The sequence below is a fragment of the Notechis scutatus genome, chromosome 1 (assembly GCF_049901735.1).
Source record: "Notechis scutatus isolate UNSWTSFEM ecotype Mainland chromosome 1, rNotScu1.2, whole genome shotgun sequence".
NCBI lineage: Eukaryota > Metazoa > Chordata > Lepidosauria > Squamata > Elapidae > Notechis > Notechis scutatus.
This window is the reverse complement of record NC_142009.1, coordinates 331,785,758-331,805,901: the sequence shown is the minus strand read 5'-3', so window position 1 is coordinate 331,805,901 and position 20,144 is coordinate 331,785,758. Positions and strand designations below refer to the sequence as shown.

Here is a 20,144-nt window from a genome sequence, read left to right as displayed (position 1 = left end):
CTTTACGATAGTTTTTCATATTTGTTCTGTGACAATCTCCTGTCTGTCCCTTTTGTAATTTATATTTTGTGTCTTTTGTCTGTTTGTTTTTCTTATTTGGTATGTCCTGTATTTGTAAGGGTTTTCTAAATTATCTTTTGTTTCCTTTTCCTATTTGTCTGGTTTTCTTAATTACTTAGGCTTTTGTCTATAGGGATTCTTTAATACTTTTTTATTTGATTCCTTTTCCTATGTAAGTTTGTTTTCTGGCTGACCTGATGTTCCCCTTGGGCTTTTCCTGTTTTTTTGTGACACTAGTGCCTTTGTGAAATTCCCTTTCCACAGGTCATATATTGACAACTACCTACCTGTGTTCCTTTCCATGGAGTTGTGAAGATTTTCACTTAAGAAAAATTCAGGGCTATAGGTTGGACCTGGAATTTAGAAAAGCATTCCAGAATTTCCATCCTATTCCCCCCATGCCCCATTATATAGAAGCATGACTAGGAGACTTAATTTTCCCCAAAACAAATAGAAGATGGTCATAATTGTGTTACAATTTATATCACAATAATGACATTTACTGTTTTTAAATTGTTTTTGTTGTTATGATTATTTTGTTGTCTGGTTTTTTTTGTTGCCTTGTACACCACTCTGACTCATGTCCTATATGCGTCATGGGCGGCTTTCTGACTTTTCCAAATAACTGAATAAATAAAATAAGAATACAAGTGTGCTCTCTCCTTTTGTGAATACTTAGCATAATCCGGATTTTGTTCAACCTTTTGTGGGACCTTAACCACTGACTTTGGGAAGCCATCATTCATGGTTTAGTGCAGGGGTGTCCAACCATGGTCACTTTGTCTTGAGAACTTCAACTCCCAGAATTCCCCTGCCTGTCAAACTGGCTGGGGAATTCTGGGAGTTGAAGTACACAAGTCTCAAAGTGGCTAAGGTTGGACATCCCTGGTTTAGTGTATTGTACAAACACAGTTAACTGTCATTTGTTCCATAAACTGCAGTTAAGGATTTCCAGACTTAGCATGATGTGTGAACGTTTCTTTCCCATCTCAATTGGGCTGCTGTAACACACTGAGCCATAAAGATGGTGGTTTGGCTTTGGCTTTAGTGCATTGTGTGAACTCAACTAATAGTGGCTAGTTTGATAAACTATAGTTCAACTAGTACTGTGAACACAGCGCTCCTGTCTTTATGACACTGCCGTCCACACGAGTTGATCGTCCAGACCCCATACTGCTAATTCTACTGGCCACAGGATTAATCCAGAGGGCACAAGGTTGGAGAAGGAATCTCAGGCCCGGCGGCCTCCCCCCCCCCCCGTCGCCATGACAACCCCTCCATCTACAGTAGTGCATTCCACCCCCACCTCCCGACCGGCATTCCCCTGCGCTCCGCCTCCCTCGGTCGAGTCCCTCCCCCTTCCCGCCCTCTTCCAATCACCGCCCTCTCCTCCGGGCGGGGTAACCGCCTCAAAGGACCCTTTGAGCCAATCAGAGAAGGAGGGAGGCGAAGGCAGAGTGAAAAAAAAAAAGAACCAGCGGGGAAGGGAGGGGAGTCTCGTCGCCGACTGGCGGCTGCCGCTCCGCCTTTTAAAAAAAATGTCGCGCGCGCATGCGCGAGGGAGGAGCCGGTTGAGCGTCAATGAGGGCGCTGGGGAGGGAAAGAGGGGGGAGGTAAACAAAATGGCGGTGGCGTGTTAGTTGCGGCGGCAGGAAGGCAAGGAGAGGGCGACGTTGGTTTGACGTTGGGGAAGGAAGGGGACCAAGTAGCCCACCCACCGCTGCCCCCGAGTGAGGAGGCGACTACGTTTCCCCCCGTAGGCTCGGTGGAGGGAAGCATACCGAGAAGAGCGGCTCCCTTTCCCAGGTCTTGCCTGCCTCGTCTTGTCCGTCTCTCAGATGAGTGAGACGTCGCGGCCTTCTCTTTCTTGAAGTGGGGGGAGAAGCCTTTAGGGAAGGCCCCCACATTGGGGAGAAGCCCGTCCCTGTCGTGGCGTTCAGGCGAGTGAGTGACAGGGAGGTCGGGGGGGTTTATTTGGGAAAGGTGGGCGGTGTGCTAAGGGGAGAGGTGGAAGCCTAAGAGGGAAAAGAAGGTGTTTTTTTTTAGTGGTCTGTGAGTTGAGCCCCCTTAATTTGAGGGGAAAAGAAAATCCTTCTTAGCAGGGAAATATTTTCACTATTCTGTGTGTGCAGAATAGAGGAAATCTACAATTATCCCCCCCTTTTTTTCTTTTTCTTTTTTGTGGGATATGCCTATAAATGACCTTTCTTGAACGAGACAAATCTTTCCCTGGAAATAGAAAAGTATAACGAAAAAAACCTGACGGTTTCTTTCTGAATGAGATGGATAGCAGTGAGCAGTCATGAAAAAAAAAGCACCAAATTGTTATTTGTACATGTTCCGTTTTAAGAATTCCTTCAGTGGACCTCTCTTTCGCAGGCAGATAAAAGTATTATAAGTCTTGAGTGCTATTGCTATTATAAATTTTCTCAAGGGTTTTTTTTTTTTTTTGGTAACAAAATGGGCATTCTTCTTTAGAGGAGGTCTTTTAGAGTGAAGTGTGCATTTTGGATATAAGGAACTTTGCGTTGCTGATTTCCACGGCATCCAATCAATTGTAAAGAAAGTCATTAATTGAATTGTTATTTTTGTAGAGGGCAGTTATATTTCCTGCTAAGTTGGGTTATAGCAAAAAGGGATATCTCACTGCCTTAAACTTGGGGAAAGGTAAGCCCTGTTTAAGGGCATTTTTAGTATTAATATTGATCTAATTGGTGGGGGTAACAGGCCCATTGAGGTCATTTTTTAAATATTTAGCTTAAAAAGAGTGCGTGTGACAGAGGGAGCTTATTATGTCCAATAACAAGAAAGGCCAGAACCAGGTTTTAATAAATAATTTGAAGTGTGCTTACTGAAGTTGAATTTCTGAATTGATGGTTTAAAGTATAGATTTTTGCCAAATTAAAAAAAAAACGTAGTTCTTTCCCTTTTCCAGGGAACTTACTTAATCTGAAGAAGTGTTATTCAAGATATCTTAATCACATCCAGCCCCGTTTATGGTGGGTTTGTAGTACTGGGAAAACTGGGTAAGGTTTGCACTGCCTACCTGCCTGCCTGCCTTGATATCTGAAGCAGTGGGGTGACACATCATGTGTCAGGTAGACCCCAGGTGGTTGAAGGATGCCCTTTACTAGATACAGAAGGCCTCGAACCTTTGTCAAGGGTGAAAAAGCAGCAGTTAAAATCAGTATTGAAAATTCCTTTAAAGAGACTTGGTTTCAGCTTCCCAACGGCTGAAAAGATCCTTCACACGAGTTGTACCTGGGTGGCGAGAGCAGAAGTCGCGCCTCGATTTTCCACATCACATCATTTGGAAACAGGAACTGTCATTTCTTGCTCAGCAATGGCACACCCCTAAAAAATAGCAATTTTGATGTTTTGATTTCAAACGTGGATAGTCTTTTGAAGATGACTTAGGTCTCAAGGGGAAAAATAATAATTTGGACTTACTAAGGAAGACAAACTGATTTCAAATACTTGGAGTAGCAGGACAAGATCAAAAAGTTAAAGCTAAGTGTAAATTGAGTAAACAGCTGTATTGATTTCTTCCCCCCCCCCCCTACGCACACGCTTTTAAAAGAGGCACTGTAAGTTGTTATGTGGTGCTGGATCTGTGTAGGATCCCTCTTAAGTTGATGGAAAAGTTCTCATAGATTTTTATTTTTCATTTTAAGTTAAAACTGTACAGCCTTTTGGAAAATTCTTACTTGCCTCCACCGAAACTTTTTTTCCCCAGTCAGAGATTTTGGGCACAAAAGAGTATTTATAACACAGTTTTGGTTAGGGGAAAAAAAAACCAAGATGGATCTAGAAGAGTCTCAGCAGTTGGGCCTGTTTGTGGAAGGCGAACTGATGTCAGTGGGCATGGACACGTTCATCCACCGAATTGATTCTACCCAAGTGATCTACCAGCCTCGGCGGAAGAGGGCCAAACTCATAGGCAAATATCTGATGGGGGACCTGCTTGGGGAAGGGTCTTACGGCAAGGTCAAAGAGATGCTGGATTCTGAAACTCTCTGTAGAAGAGCTGTCAAAATCCTTAAGAAGAAGAAGCTGCGACGGATCCCCAATGGAGAAGCTAATGTTAAAAAGTAAGTGTTTTGTGTGTATCTTACAAATACTTGCCGAGTATTTCTTAACATGTTACATTTGTAAACATTCGTACCTACAAATGTGAATGAGAGAAAAAACTGCTGCCAGAGAACTTTGCATAGATGTTCAGTGGGCCCTGTGAAATAGCTATTAGAGGTAGGGGTTGGGTGGAAGCAATTATTAGTTTGTGGTTATTGGTTTTAGATTTTTTTTCCCTTTGTTATTCAGAAAGATTTCTGAGACATTAAATATTAACATCTGTCAGTCACATCTTGTGAGTCTCTAAAATGGGAGGAAAGATTATGGATAAGAAAGGGATGCCAGAAGACATTATTGACTAGCATTCCAATAACAGTTAAATATTTACTTACTCTTGATTTTTATTCACCTCATTTTTAATAATAAGGTGGCAAATATACTTTCGCCGCCTCCTGTTTTCCCAACAACAATCCTGTGAGGTGGGTTGGACTGAGAGAAAGTGACTGGCCTAAGATTACCCAGCTGGCTTTCATGCCTAAGGCGGGACTAGAACTCATACCCTAGTTTCTAGAACAGTATCTTACCTACTACACCATACTGGCTCTACATGCCGCATCTCCATTTGGTTGGATGCATGCAGTTCCCTAATGCTGCTAAAGTTCACATATGAAATTACCATGTTCCAAATTAAAATTTGAAAATAGAAATGATTTTCTGTTGCCATGTTCATCTCTTTTTAAAAAGGCAGCGTTTTACTATTACAGAAGTCTTGTGGCTTGATCATGGAAGAGTGATTGCCTGCAACTTTTTCCAATTTTACTTTCCAATGCTGTCTGTTTGATACATCCTGAATAAATAAATTCTAGCTTTTCCACTGATAACCAGAAATAACACCAAGGAATGAGAGGACTGAAAATGTGCATTTGTTTAGCATATCAAACCAGTGTAATTTTACATTGTTCTAAAATTATTGCTTTTTATTGGATTTGATTTATTAGTTTTATGACTTTATGATTTATTAGTTTTATGATTTATTAGTTTTATTAGTTTTATAACCCATAACTGTAAATAGTACAAATGAACCTAAAAATACAATATATCCAATTCAAACATAAGGTTAATAGTATAAATCTCAGCCTTAGCCTATGTACTAGGAAATTATAATTCAGAGACATCCCAACAGAGTTGGGATTGGTTACAGGTAATTCTTGATTTATGACCACAATTGAGCCCAAAATTTCTGTTGCTAAGTGAAACATTTGTTAAGTGAATTTTGCCCTGTTTTATAACCTTCCTTGCCATAGTTGTTAAATGAATTTCCACTGCAGTTGTTAAGTTAGTATCATGGTTGTTAAGTGAACCTGGCTTCCCCATTCACTTTGCTTGTCAAAAAGAGGATCATGTGACCCTGGGACACTGCAACCGTCATAAATATGAATCAGTTGCCAAGCATCCAAATTTTGATCACATGACTATGGGGATGCTGCAACAGTAGTGTGAAAAATGGCTATAAACCACTTTTTAAAAGTGCTGTCGTAACTTTGAACAGTCACTAAATGAACTGTTATAAGAGGAAGACTACCTGTATACTGTCTTCCAAAGGTTTGCCAGCTAGGTCTCTCAGAGCAGGTCCTTCTACAGTGTGGTAGCTACTCTTAAACGTGCCTATCTCAGGGCTACCAGCCCTTTTAAACCTGTAGAAGATGGATGAATATCCCTATCCTGAATGAAATGCACTGGATAGGAGAATTTTAAGGAGGGAATCCTAAAATGTGAAGTAAGCAAACAATAAAATGCCTTTTAGACTAAAGTCATCACTGGAAAACTATGGGAAGCCAGTGCTGTACCCAAAATACAATATCCTTGCAGTAGTACTACTCACCAGCATGCCTACTGTAGTGATTTGCATTAATTGCAGTTTCTGAATTTTCTTCCAAGGGCAGGCTATGTAAATTACATTGTCTAATCTTGTGATGATAAGAACATTGTTTACTTCCGTCAGATAGGTGCAATCTGTGCATGGGCCTGAGCTGGGTGAAGGTCTCCTTTCTAGGAATTGCTCTCTGTGGTTGACTAAAAACTCAAACAAATCTGTGGTGCTCACTTCAGCTGCATGTTTACATTGCTGAGTTATTCTTTGTAGCAATATTTCCCAAGGAATGGGTTGGATTCTCTCAGAGGTTCTTGTATTGGCACCCAGAAGTTAAACACACAGCTTTGTAAAACTCTATATTCAGAAACATTTTGTGTAACATCGCTCACTCGAATTGCCCCAAAAATCAGGACTCTGGTATCATCTTCTGGCTTGACAAATTTTATTAAAAGTTGCAAACTTTTTATAGTGAGCTTTAATAAACTGATGCTTAGCCACTCTTTACATCTGATGAAGCTGGCTTCAGCTCGTGAAAGATAAAAGTTATGAATTGGAAAAGGTGCTACCAGATTCCTGATTTTTTGCCACCATGGCTGTCCTACAATATCTGATTGGCCAGGTATTTTGAAAGTATAGTTTGCTATGCTTGATATATGTACTATACGTATCTATCCTTTTGTGTTACACATATGCAACTTTTTTGCAAGTGTCTCTGCAAAATTTGGCCTTCGGGACTTAAGTTTGGAGAGCAGCTGTTTTGATTTAGTAGCCTCAGGTTGTAGCTTGACCCTATTTTTTAAAAAAAATTGTGTTAGAGAGCTGGAACGAGGCACGCTCTGTTCTTCCTATCCTTGGGAAATAGTCAGCACCATGAGGGGTCAGTTCAACCAGGACTTTGTTGCAGAGAAGGCTGTCGCCACCACAGCTGCCCACAAATGACATTCAACTACAGGTAATCATCCATTAACAGCCATTTATTCAGCGGCAGTGTCAACAGTATCGAAAAAGACTTGTGGTCAGTCCTCAAAGTTGTGGCCATTGCAGTATCCCCGGGTTGATTTTGGCACTTGACAATAACAAACAATGGTCGCAGTGTCCCACAGACCCGCAATCGCCTTTGGTGTCTCTTGATGCTGACTTCTAAGGAGCGAAGGCAGTGAGGAAGCTGGCGGGAGGTTGCAAATGACGATTACGTGACGTTGGGCTTTATAGCCACAGTTGCAACAGCCAGAACTGCCACTGCAAGTTGTCACGGTCCTGTGGCATTGCGTTTTATGACTGCATCATTTGGCGATCAGATTCTCAGTCCCAATTGCCATCTTTAAACAAATGCTGCTATTTCTATCACGCTTGCAGCTCTTAGCATTTTCTCATATTCCTGAGCTAAGGAAGCTAGTTTGTGCCACTCTTGAAGAGACACCAATCTATCCAGGACTTTAGGTGCCTGAGCAAGGTGCCCTTTGCAAACAATACCCACGGCCTCCCTGTGCACAGTCTGATAAACCTTACCAATCTTTAATTAGTTCAAAGCAAGACAGTAAGTTGACTGATGGTCTGCTGCAAGCTCTGGGTTTTATGACTGCAGTTTGCTGCTACTGCTGCTTGTCTCTTCCTGCCTGATGAAAAAAAAAAAAACATCTGCTGTAACTATTTTGTGAGGGTCATCAAACACTGAAGTTTCACCCTTGGGGTGCATTATGCTTGCTCTGCAGAGGTTTGATAGGGTGATAATCTTGGGTTAAGGAACAGAATTCCACAGATTCATGCTTTCTCGATCTAAAATTCTAGAAGAGAGGCAGAAGACATGCCATTGCTTAGCTGGCTCATTGGGGAGATCGCAGAAGACCTTATGGTCCGTCCTTAATTGCCAGATCATCTTCCTTCCAGCACAATAATCTGCAATATGAACTTCCAAGTAGAGAGATCTATCACGGGGTAACTTTGCCCCATAGCAATGTTTCTCAACCTTGGCAATTTGAAGATGTATTAAACATCTTGCTGGCTGGGGAATTCTGGGAGTTGAAGTCCACACATCTTCAAGTTTGCCGTGGTCAAGAAACACTACCCTTCAGGACAGCCACCTGGGTGAAATTGATCTGGAATTTATTTATGAAATTTCTGCACCACCCATCTCAATCACTGGGTGATTTATAACATCATAAAGAAACATATGAATACACGAATAAAAACATGGGTTAAAAACAGCTTAAAACTTATCCAAGTAAAGATAAATTCCCAGAAATCCCAGCCAGCATGGCTAGAGGAAATCTGGGCATAGTTGTCCAGCACAGGTTGGAGAAGTCTGATCTATACAGGCTGCCCAAAACGTGCTGCTTTTGGCTGTGACTAGGCTCCTTCATGCCTTACCAAAACTAACTGTGGGCAAATGCAGCCTTTTCCCTGTCGCGCAGCTTCCCTGTTGTTCCCCAGCAAGAAAATGGATGCTAGTATTAAAAAATAAAAAAATTCAAACCTTATAACATGTTTTTCTAAATTAAGACCGACCAAGCAATCTGCTAGGATGCTCTTCAAGCATAATGGAAGTGTTTGTACTTTGGGCTTGGGACACTCTGGAGCTTGCTTCTGTTATCAGGAGACTAAAATAAAACTGGAAGTTTGAGCCTTGCTAGAAAATTGCAGGGACTTGTCTGGACAGTCTCTGAAAATTGGACATGATTGAATTGGAAGAAGAAAAATGCAGCTAAGCACAGAATTGCCTTGATGATGATGATGATGATGATATTGATCGAGAAAGCAATAGGAAATGAAAAAGTTAAAATGCTCTATGACTTTACAATTCAAGCAGACAGGCACCTGTCACATAAACCTCCCCTCCCCAAACTTGACAATTGTCAATAAGAAAGACAAAAAAAAGCCTGGATAGTGGACAGTGCAGTACCTGGAGACAACAGATTCGAAGAGAAAGAATGGGAGAAGATAATCAAATATAAGGCCCTGCAAATAGAAATAAGGACAACTATGGTTAAAAAAAAAGTAAATGTCCCAATAATAATAGGTGCCTTGAATGCAATCTCAAAACAACTGGGGCACCACTTTAACCAGAATAGGACAGCATGCTGCGGCCAACTCACCATGGCCAACTTGCCACGGGACAATTCCATGCTGAACAATTTAACAGTTCTATTTCATGATTTAAAATGAATTATCTTAAATTTTTGCCATTCACATTTCATTCTGACTCTCTTTTTGCAACCTTTTTTTAATGATTCTATGCCACCTTTTCTTTGATGTTAGTGTAACTCTTGTCCCGCTGTGAGTTGTCCTGTGGTGAGTTGGCCATGGTGAACTGGCCACAGCGAATTGCCATAGACTCCACATGAACACCATTGGCATTGACAAAATCACCAGTTGATTGCAAAAGGCAGCTTGACTTGGAACAGCTATACCCTTCAACAATACCTCTAACACTATCAGATCAACATCTGCCTGTTGCGAGTCATTGGGAAGGACTGATAGGTGGATAAAAATGTCAAATCCAGTCTGAACATCTGGCTGACTAAGACAAGCCATTAAAAAATAATAAAATGGGCACAGATCAGCAAACTGCAATTCCTGTTACTCACTGAAGTCATTTGGGGAGCTGCTTATCACTTCAGCGTGGAGGGGGAAATTTTCCTGTCTATATCATGTTGATTATACTGAGCAAAGGCCGATGACCTTCAGACATATGTATACAGACAGATACCACAATGTTGGCTGTTTCCTGTGTTTGTGAGATGGATAGGTGAGGGTATTGACCCTGTTATCTTCTTTAACGTGGATAACGGCTATACAGCAATCGCCAACATTGGTAATGGGCAAGAATGTGCAAAACTTCTTTTTTTTCTTCATATAGGTAGTCCTTGACTTACAACCACAATTGAGTCCAAAATTTCTGTTGCTAAGTGAGAAAGTCATTAAGTGAACTTTGTCCCATTTTATGACCTTTCTCGCCACAGTTGTTAAGTGAATCAGTACAGTTGTGAAGTTAGTAACACCACTGTTAACTCAATCTGGCTTCCCCATTGGCTTTGCTGGTCAGAAGGTCACACAAGGGAATCACACGACCCAGGGACACTGCAGCCTTCATATGTATGAGTAAGTTGCCAAGTGGCCAAATTTTGATCATGTGACCACGGGGATGCTACAATGGTTGTAAGTGTGGACTTTTTTTCCCCTGGTGCCGTTGTAACTTTGAACAATCACTAAATGAAGCTTCATGTGCGCGTGGAGGATGCTTGCATTCACACGCAGAGCTCCCCTCGCGTGATCAGGCATTTGCGTTCACGTGTGAAGGTCCATGTGAATGGAGCTTCGCGCGTGAGTCCTTCCTGTTCGTGTAAGTGGAGCTTCGTGTGTGTGCATTTGCCCATTTCTCCCACTATCGAGGAGCATCACATAAATGAACTACTTCTCCATCAAGTCAGTGGTTTTCAAATGTATTTACACATTTGCTGGATATCCTGTCTACTTTCTGCTGCTTTAAAAAATGTGAGAAATTATTGTCCAGTAGCATGTGCTAATCTTTTCTTTTTTTCTTTTGTAATGAATGGTGTGTGGCTTCATCGCTTTAGTTTTATGCAGGCCTGAACAGAACAGTCTGTTTCCATTTGGAAATAAACCTTATGGCAAATAAAGGAAAAGGTTACAGGGAACTCTTGGGTAGTCATCAAATAGTTCTAGAACAGCAGTTCTAAATTTGAACAGAGCTGAGGGAAGCTCTGTAACTAAGGAGCTAGTGCTGAATATTCTACCATAGCTCAGCAAACTGTGAAGTCCACATGATCCACATATCTTCAAGTTGTCATGGTTGAGAAACATTGTTCTAGGACTGGTGGCTAACCTTTTTGGGCTCCTGTGCCAAATATTACATGCGCATTAGCGCACACGCAGTCACGTGCCAGCACCCAGAATGCAATGCGCGCCCCCCCCCCACTCCCCCTGCACATGCACGCGCAGTTACCATCCCCCGTCATCCCTTTACCTGCACTGTGCCTCACAGCTGATTTTTCTGCTGGTTTGAGGCCTTTTTCGGCCTCCCAGAGAAAAAAAGCCTCTGCAGAGGCTTTTCAGGCCGAATAATTTTGATCACATAACTCTGAGGAAGCTGCTGTGGTTATAAGCGCGAGGACTAATTGTAAGCCGCTTTTTTCAGGGGCATTGTAACTTCCAACAGTCACTAAACGGATGTAAGTTGAGCTTTACCTATAGTTGAGGTCTGTGGAGATTCTCAGTCATCCAGGTCGTGGTTGTCCCAAAGGTGCTTTTTCCAGAGACAACTGGACTTTCTGGTTTTTCTTTGAAAACCTTTTGCATTTCATCTGAGAAGCTTCTTCAGCTCTGAAGAGCTGAACCGTCTCCAAAGAAAAACCAGAAAGTCCAGTTGCCTCTTGAAAATGCACCTTGGAAACTACCTGTAGCTTTCTAGCTTTCACTTATGTCCTGCAGGGAAGAGAGAAGCAGTGCTTATTCACAACATGTTAGTGATGGCAGTTGCCATGTCATGCATCAGGCCAAGATTTGGAGGCAATAGTGGTCTTTAAACTCTTGAGGTCTTGAAATTCTTCCAGTTGGATCAAAACAGACCATTTGAAACAAGCGTGTTCACTGTCAAAACATTTTGCACATCCTCATTCATTATAGTGACCTCACATACATGGAGTGCGGGCTTCTTCTTAAACAATTGCAGGCCGTCTGTTCAGGCTTTAATTTCATAGGTTTTGCCAAATGAAGTGCGTGTTACAGTCTTGATTTTTTTTAAAAAAAAGTATAGGGATAAAACAATCTATTTTGTGTTTCTGCTTGGCAAGTTATTTTGCATTGGACTTTTTGGCCCTCCCAAAGAAGCTGATCATTTTGGCAAATAAATGGGGTGGTTGATCAGTTCAGTATATTTATTTATGGTAAAGTGGAAGGCATAGTTTCCAGGAGGGGGGAGGAGGAAGTATTGGGAAGAGCCCAATTTAAGTGTCTTGCTGATATGCTAAGTTTAGACCATTGCATCTGTTGTTTCCCATCTTACTCCAGCCTCGTTCCTCTTCACTGAACAGCCGTTCCAGTTTTCTCTGTTCTCTGGATAACAGGTAGTCCTCGAGTTACGACCACAGTTGAGCCCAAAATTTATGTTGCTAAGTGAAACACTTGTTGAGTGAGTTTGCCCCCATTTTATGATGTTTCTTGCCACAATTGTTAAGTGGATTATTGCATTTAGAAGTCACTTTTTTCAGTGCTGTTGTAACTTTGAATGGTCACTAAATGAACTGTTATAAGTCAAGGGCTACCTATACTTCCTGCATGTCTATGAATTTTGAATTCTTCTATCCTTACTCTTTTGGAGCAGATTTTGCAACTCAGTGCAAGAATAATAATTAAAAAAAACTTCACCTTCCCCCCTCTCCCTTTCCCCTACCCGTCTGTATTCCAGGAATTTACCAGACTTGGAGTTAAAACAAGATCACAGATCAATGGTGTGTGGTGTGTGTGTGTGTGTGTGTGTGTGGAGAGAATGTGCTTATTTCTAGCAATTATGAAATGTGGTGGTTTGTGTACACATCCCATGTTTGCTGTCTTTCAGTAGGCAAAGTTTGAATTGCATAAAAATATATGAGCCTCTGTGTCTCCCTGCTGCAATTGGCTTTTTGGACATTGAGAAATGCCTGGTGGAAACAGTCTTTGAAAGGCGAGCCTTCCTATTCCTGGATCTTGTTACCTCCTCAAACCATAGGGCTGGGAGGGATATTGTAGATCTTCTAGTCCAGCCCCCCCTGCCAAAGACATCCTCATACCATCTTAGACGAAGAACGTTTGGCCAATCTTTTCTTGAAAACTTCCAGCGATGAAGCGCCCACAACTCCAGGAGGCCAAGCTGTTCCATTGATAATTGTCCAGCTGACCAATTCTGTGCATTCCCTTTAGCGCAGAAACCTTGCTATTATTGCTAAATATTGCTATTCAGGAAGTACTTCCAAACTAGAAATGTGTGGGTTTTGTTCATTTCTGCCCTCCTAGATTGACGGTTGATTTCTTAAAGGTATATACCATTATTTTTCAACCTTAGCAACGTTAAGAGGTGTGGAATTTGACTCTCAGAATTCTGGGAATTGAAGTCCACACCTCTTAAAATTGCTAAGGTTGAGAAACCACTAGTATATACTTTTTAAATCACCCCGCATGGTTCTGGGAATTCACAATAATCTTTTGCTTTGCCTGGGCCTAATTGAGTGAAGAGGAATTGTCTTGGGCTGCTTATATATAGAATGTAATAGTTAATGCACATAAATAACAAACTTCCTTTATTTTATACAACTTTGTGAGGCCACATTAGTAGCTTTCCAGGGCTGCCCGTGGACCACAGGTTGGACACACCTGGTATAAAGCATAAAAACTATTTGAATAGGATCCTCAAGCAAAGCTTGGCTTCTGATAATTTCATCAACTGATCCATGAAGGGGCTTTTGGCAGAATTGTGAAAAGATGCTTGCTCTTGCCTTCTTCGGGGGATATTTTATCAAATCCTCAAGTCTCGGATTCCTGGATGGTCCTTCACCTTAAGTACTAATCCAAACTGATTTAGCTGACTTCAAAGATGAGTTTAGGTCAGAGGTCCCCACAACCCCCAGGCTGCGGGCCATTCAGAAGCAGGCCATGGAAGCAGCAGGCGGAGTGCGGGTCCACTCCTGTAGAAGGGGCGTTGGTACTTACCTGATACGCCCGTTCTCTTTGAGCTGCGAAGAGCATCCAGTAGTGGGAGATGCTTTGGTCTCTACATCCATAGGCTGAGCTTGAATTGAGGAACGCTCCTTCTCCTCCACGTGACTCCTCCACAGTGTTCCCCAGTTTTGGCGAAGACGAGAGGAACAAATGCTCTCATCCTCACGACCTAAAAAATTCTTTGGCCAAAACAAGACCCCACCAGACGGAAAAAAAGGGTGGGGCTGGATGCTCTTCGCAGCTCAAAGAGAACGGGCGTATCAGGTAAGTACCAACGCCCCTTCTCCTATGAGCTGCTCAGAGCATCCAGTAGTGGGACATACCAAAGCTTGGCCTGTCCTACGGGAGGGACTCCATCTGGTCCGGAATCCCCTCGGGGTCCCTGTGCACCCGTTGCAGAACTCTCCTGCCGAATGAGGCCTCCACAGAGGCAAACACAACAATTTTATACTGTCTAATGAAGGGCGATGGGGAAGCCCAAGTCGCCGCCCGGCAGATTTCAGTTATTGGAGCCTGTGTGGCCCAAGCTGCCGAAGTTGCTGCACTCCTAGTTGAATGAGCTGTTATGCCCCTGGGCACCTGCAGAGATTGAGACTGATATGACTTAGCTATTGCCTTTCCATCGCCTGTGATGGCCTGGGACAAAAATTTGGAAGGATGAGCTCTTGTGCTCTATGGAAGGCCGAATTGACTATGGGCATAAATGTGGGATCAGGACGAAGGACCACTCGAGCGGCATGAACACACAGAGGTCTTGTCTGACAGACAAGGCTGCGATTTCCGATATGCGACGAGCGAAGGTGATCGCTACAAGAAAAACTACCTTGTATGTCAGGAATTGGAGACTTGACTTCCTCAGGGGTTCGAAAGGCTCTTTGGTGAGAGAAACAAGGACCTTGTTAAGGTGCCAGTTGGGGTAACGGTGCACTGCAGGGGGACGTAAATCGATGGCCCCTCTAAGAAAAGACCTTATGCGTGGTTGATGCGAGAGAGAACTGAGGCCCTTGGAAGAAAGAACTGATGTCAAGGCAACGACCTGCCTTTTCAGCGTGTTAGGTGACAGCCCCTTATCAAGTCCCTCCTGTAGGAACTCTAAAATCTGAGCGACAAATGGGTAAACAGGGTCAACTTGAAATCTACTACACCATTTGCAGAAAAAGGACCATGTGGCGTTGTAAATCTGAATGGTTGAGGGGCGTCTGGCAACTAGAATGGTGTTGATAACCTTCTTGGAGAGCTTTTTGCTCTTCAAACCACTCTGCTCAACCTCCATACGGTCAACTGAAACCATTGAGGGTCCGGGTGTAGGAGGGGCCCCTGAGATCATGAGATCCTGTCTGACGGAATTCTCCAGGGTGGGGCTGCCGAGAGGCTGCGAAGGTCTGCAAACCATGGCCGTCCAGGCCAATAAGGTGCCACTAGAAGCAGTTCCGCTCTCTCGTCTAGTAACTTCTGGATAACCCTGGGAACCAGCGCTAGTGGAGGGAATGCGTACAGGAGCCCCGGGGGCCATTGGCAGCGGAGCGCGTTGTAATTCTCCGCCCCTTGGGATGGCTACCTTGAAAAGAATCTCGGGAGCTGAGTGTTGTTGAGAAGGGAGGCGAATAGGTCCACCACCGGTTGACCAAGTGTCCTTGCTGCTTCTTGAAACAGGGATGGGTGGAGGCGCCACTCTGACTGATCTATGGTGGACCTGCTTAGCCAGTCTGCCTGTGTATTTGACAGGCCCGAAATGTGTTCTGCTTTGATGGACGGTATGTTGTTCCCCGCCCAGCGACACAGGCGCTCCGCTTCCCTCATTAGCCGTTTGGATTGTGTGCCCCCTTGCTTGTCTATGTGAGCTTCGGCTGTCACTAATCCAAACTGATTTAGCTGACTCCAAAGATGAGTTTAGGTCAGAGGTCCCCACAACCCCCAGGCTGCGGGCCATTCAGAAGCAGGCCACGGAAGCAGCAGGCGGGGTGCGGGTCCACTCCTGTAGAACCACCCCCTCTCCTTCCCTCCAGCAATCCAGTTGGAGACTGCTGGTCCAGGTCATCGTGTTTCGTGCTGAAGCGTTGATAGAAGCATGAAATAATACAAGCATGTAAATCTGGTGAATGCCACGTACTTTCTGAAGATTGGTTTGTATAGGTAGTGCTCGACTTACGACCACAATTGAGCCCCAAATTTCCCTGGCTATGTAAAACAGCTGTTAAGTGGGTTTTGCCTCATTTTATGACCTTTCTTGCCCCAGTTGCTAAGTGAATCACTGCCATAGTTAAGTTAGTGACGTGGTTGTCAAGTGAAAGTGGTTTCTCCACTGACTTTGCTCGTCAGAAGGTCGCCAAAGGGGATCACACGACCCCCCTGGACACGGCAACCATCGTAAATACATGCCAGGCGTCTGAATTTGGATCACGTGACCACGAGGATGCTGCACCGGTCGTAAGTGGGGAAAACGGTCATCATTCACTTTTTTCCAGTGCTGTTGTAACTTCCAAACAGTCTCTAAATGAATGCTTGTAAGTCAAGGACCCCTGTATGAAGACTGGTTACGTTTGGGTACATCGGAGCGCCAACCTTTTAGCCAATTAGTCTTTGCAGCTCAGCATCTTTTTAACATTTTCAAATTGGACTAAGCTAAGCTTCAGTCAATTAATTGGTGTTTCTTTTTAAAAAGGAATAGACTATGTTAACACAAATGCTTTTAAAAGCTGTAGATGGTATAATCACCGTTTTTGAATAAGCAATCTGTCCCAAAGAGGAAGCCTCTTCGAATCGGTTATCTGTAAACGAGGTACAACGAAAATATATTCCTCCCCCCCCCCTCCGCCCTTTTTGGAGTGGTTTCTCTGATTTTTATCAGTTGAGCGGAGAGGGCGTCAATTGAGAAACCCATACATTTTCCAAGTCATTCCTAATAAAACTTCAAGAACCCCAGGCGTTGTCTGAGAGCTTACAAAATAGATTTGTTTGCCTGTTTTTGATGGACGCTTAATGGAACAAAATCAAGATATAAATACGTTTCCCAAAGGGAAGAGTTGGCATTTTCCTCCGCCCTAGAGCTGGATATGTAAAAGAGCAACAGGGTCAACTAGGGTGAGTGTAGCTTTCCGGCTAAGTCAGAGAGGCCGATCCCTGCATGAGGGAAGGTTTTATTTTCCCCTTTCTTCCCCCCATGTCTTGCTGATTTGGCCATCTGGCTGCAGTTGGCAGCGGTCCAAATTCTTACATCCTGCTTCGTCATGGTGACAGTAAACAGAAGAAGGGATCCTTGTGTGAACCTGTTGGCAAATAGCAGGCCGGAAAAGAGGGCCGTTTCTTGACTAGAAGACCTTCCTTAGGAAAGGCTGGCAGAGCCCTAATTGGACCTCAGAATAAGAGAGTTGGAAGGGATGTTATGTTGGAGGTCTTCTAGTGACCCTTCTGGATAAGTGGCTTTCCAGTCTCTTCTCAAAAACCTCCAGTGTTGGCCACACCCACAGCCTCTGGAGGCAGGTCGTTCCACTGGTTAATTGTTCTCGCTGTCAGGAAATTCCTCCTTAGTTCCAGATTGCTTCTCTCCTTGATTAGTTTCCATCTGATGTTTCTTCTGTCTTCATGTGCTTTGAAGAATAGGCTGGCCCCCTCTTCTTTGTGGATCTTTTTCTTTAAAAAAACAAACTTGTTTTAATATTCATAAAAGAAACGTTCAAATACAAAACACCAAAATATAAAAAAAGAACAAACAAGACTTAAAAAGAAAAAGGTGCATTAAAAAAGGGGGACTATAACACGTATACACACATTTTTCTCCTTAGTTGAATGCAGATTAATATATTGCAACAATATTAGCTCAAAAGGAAGTCTTAAAGAGGGCAAGGATTGGAGAGAGTTGTTGCAAGAAGGTCTAAGAATGCTTCTCCCCTGCCCAGTAAATATCCCCCCACCCAAACGAAATCTTGCACCAGACAACTGATTTTATTTGATTATATTGCCTTTCCTCTAAGGAGGCCAGTGTTTGGTTCTTCCTGGCCCATCTTATCCTCCCAATGATCCCACCTTGAAGTTGAAGACGGACCTTGTTGATTGGCTCTGGGTCTAGTAGGAATATGAACTTGGGTTCCCCTGTGTTTAATTTATATTGCAGGATGAAGAAGTTTGAAACTTCCCCCATTATGTAATGTGGTGTTCAGTGTGCCGGCTGTGTGGCACAGGTAGTCATCAAATTACAATGGGTCGCTTAGTGACTTTTCAAAGTTACAATGGACACCCCCACCCCCAAAAAGCTACTTACAGTCTGGTTCTGAAATTTTGCCCTCCACCCCCCCAGCCATATGACCGCATTTGGGGTGCTCAGCAACTGCCCTGCATTTCCAGTTGTTTGCAGTGTCCTCCGGTCACAGAATACAATTTGTAACATTTTTGCTGAAAAATGGTGTTTTACTTTTTGGCATTTAGCAAAACTGCCCCATGGTGAAAAATGGGTTTATTTAATGACTGTAATGATTCACTTAATATGGGTGACCCGCTTTATGATCTTCGTGATTTAAGACTATAATGGGTAGGCTTCATTATAGTCATAAGTCAAGGACTACTTGTAACAAGTCTAATGGCTGTTTGAAAGAGGTTTCCTTCTGCTGAATTAAAAGAGATGGTGAGGGAATGGTTGGTTTCTCCCCCCCCCCACCCCCACCCCCCAAAAAGCATGCAGAGTTTGAACTTTCAAGTTCTCTTTCCTTATTCCATCATGCTGATACCATCATCTAATAGCCCAGCCAAAGAACCCCGAAGACCACTTTCACCAAATTGACTGGGCAAGCCACTAGAATATAAGTTGAGAGCAAACCCTACTCCTTGCTAGCACTGATGATGTTACCTAGTTGGGGCAATGAAACGTCTGCAGGAAAACCACCAAGCTCAGAGAGCACCAGGGACTGCATAGTTCAACCCTGAGCTACAAATATTCTCCATTGGCACCACCACCTCGACCTTCCCTCCTCCTTTCCTTCCCACCCCACATTCCAATACAGTTGTCAGCCCTCAAGCAAGGTATTTTAATCAATAGTTGCTCCTTTCCCTTTCTCCTTTTCCTTTCCAAAAGGGTTTTTTCTTCTTTCGCATTAGGCCTTTTTGAAGCAAAGACTCCATTTTTCAGGCAACTCTGGTGAACAAATAGGAAGCAGAATTTCCACTGTGGGTGGGAGGGAAAAGCAGGATGGGTTGATTGCCACTTCAGAAAAAAATTAACCAGTATAATCTATCTTAGTAATGGTTGGGGGCGTAAGAAGGAAAACCACTGCAGACTTGAAAACAGAACCCTGCCCACAGTCTGGAGTCAGGACTGGAGGTTGATTCAGCCTTCCATCCTTCTGAGGTCAGTAAAGCGAGGACCCAGATTGTTGGGGGCAAGATGCAGACTCCGTAAAATTTATAGAATGCTGTAAAGCACTAAGGAGCAGTATAAAAGTCTAAGTGCTATTACTATAATTAACCTTGGAGGGTATAATGTATTTTTCAATAGGGAGATTTGGAACCAGGAAGTCTCCACTAGATATGACTTTATCTCCATGTAGAGCCCAGAGTTGTTTGACCCCAGATGTGTGGCAAATACATTTTATAATCAGTAAAAAAAATAAAGCTTCTTCCTATATTCCTGTTCCTTGAGAGATTCTGGCAGGAGAGTTGTGTAGCAAAAAACCAAGAGCCTGATACCACCTAATCAGTTTTATTAAAGTTTTGTGAGCGGCAGTTCACTGCCTCAGATTTACTCTGCATTGACTTACATATATCTGATGCACATGAAAGCTTGAAGCTTTTTAAAATCTGTTTAGTCAGAAAAAACCAGCTACCTCGTCCTGTTCTTTCAGGGGTGACTGGTTGTTAGCAGAACCAGAAATTTCTAGGATTATGCTAAACGCTATTATTGTTTATTCCTCCCAGCCGTGAAAACCTCTGCACTCCAGAAACTTCATGTTGTCCCTTTGCTTTTAAAACTGGGAACTGGCAATTTTGGCAAATTAGAATTTTTTAAAAAATCTGGTTTTGCATTTTGGAAACCCTTGGATGTTGGATAAATTCCCTAGAAAGGCTTTCATAAGCCATCTTTTGCTTGCTGTCTCTGGGTCCCCCACCCTCAATCACAGTTTAGCATAAATTGGGCTACTTCTTGTGAATACACAGAATATAACCTTCTTCCCTCAGTGTTGACTCAGATTTCTCAAGAATTGCTTCTGATTTCCACATTGCCTAATTTCTACGAAGCTGAGGGCCCCTTTTTTCTTCTGATGAGCGTGTATGGCTTACTCATCTCATAGAATCTCCACAATCTTGTAAGTTGCTTTAAAAAAAAACCCAATTGAACCAAACTTTCACTCATACAGGAATCTCTTTGAGGGCTTAGATAAGGGAAATGATGGACAGAATGGAAATGATGGACAGACAGCAAGGCAGCATGTCGATTATTCAT

At 43.0% G+C, this 20,144-nt stretch overlaps 1 protein-coding gene across 8 annotated transcripts in view; it reads left to right on the top strand.

Annotated features, from left to right (window-relative positions):
• Positions 1-1,665: 1,665 nt before the first annotated feature.
• Positions 1,666-20,144, top strand: part of STK11 (serine/threonine kinase 11) — a 110,842-nt gene continuing 92,363 nt past the window's right edge. For 2 of the 8 annotated variants that reach the window (XM_087952722.1, XM_087952726.1), the window contains exons 1-2: positions 1,666-1,790; positions 2,996-4,151. In XM_087952722.1, the coding sequence (XP_087808848.1) occupies positions 3,862-4,151 (290 nt within the window). In that variant the 5' untranslated portion in view covers positions 1,666-1,790; positions 2,996-3,861. Of the gene's footprint in view, positions 2,005-2,995; positions 4,152-20,144 lie in introns of all 8 variants that reach the window. The other 6 variants (XM_087952721.1, XM_087952725.1, XM_087952720.1 and 3 more) reach the window with 3 other exon arrangements.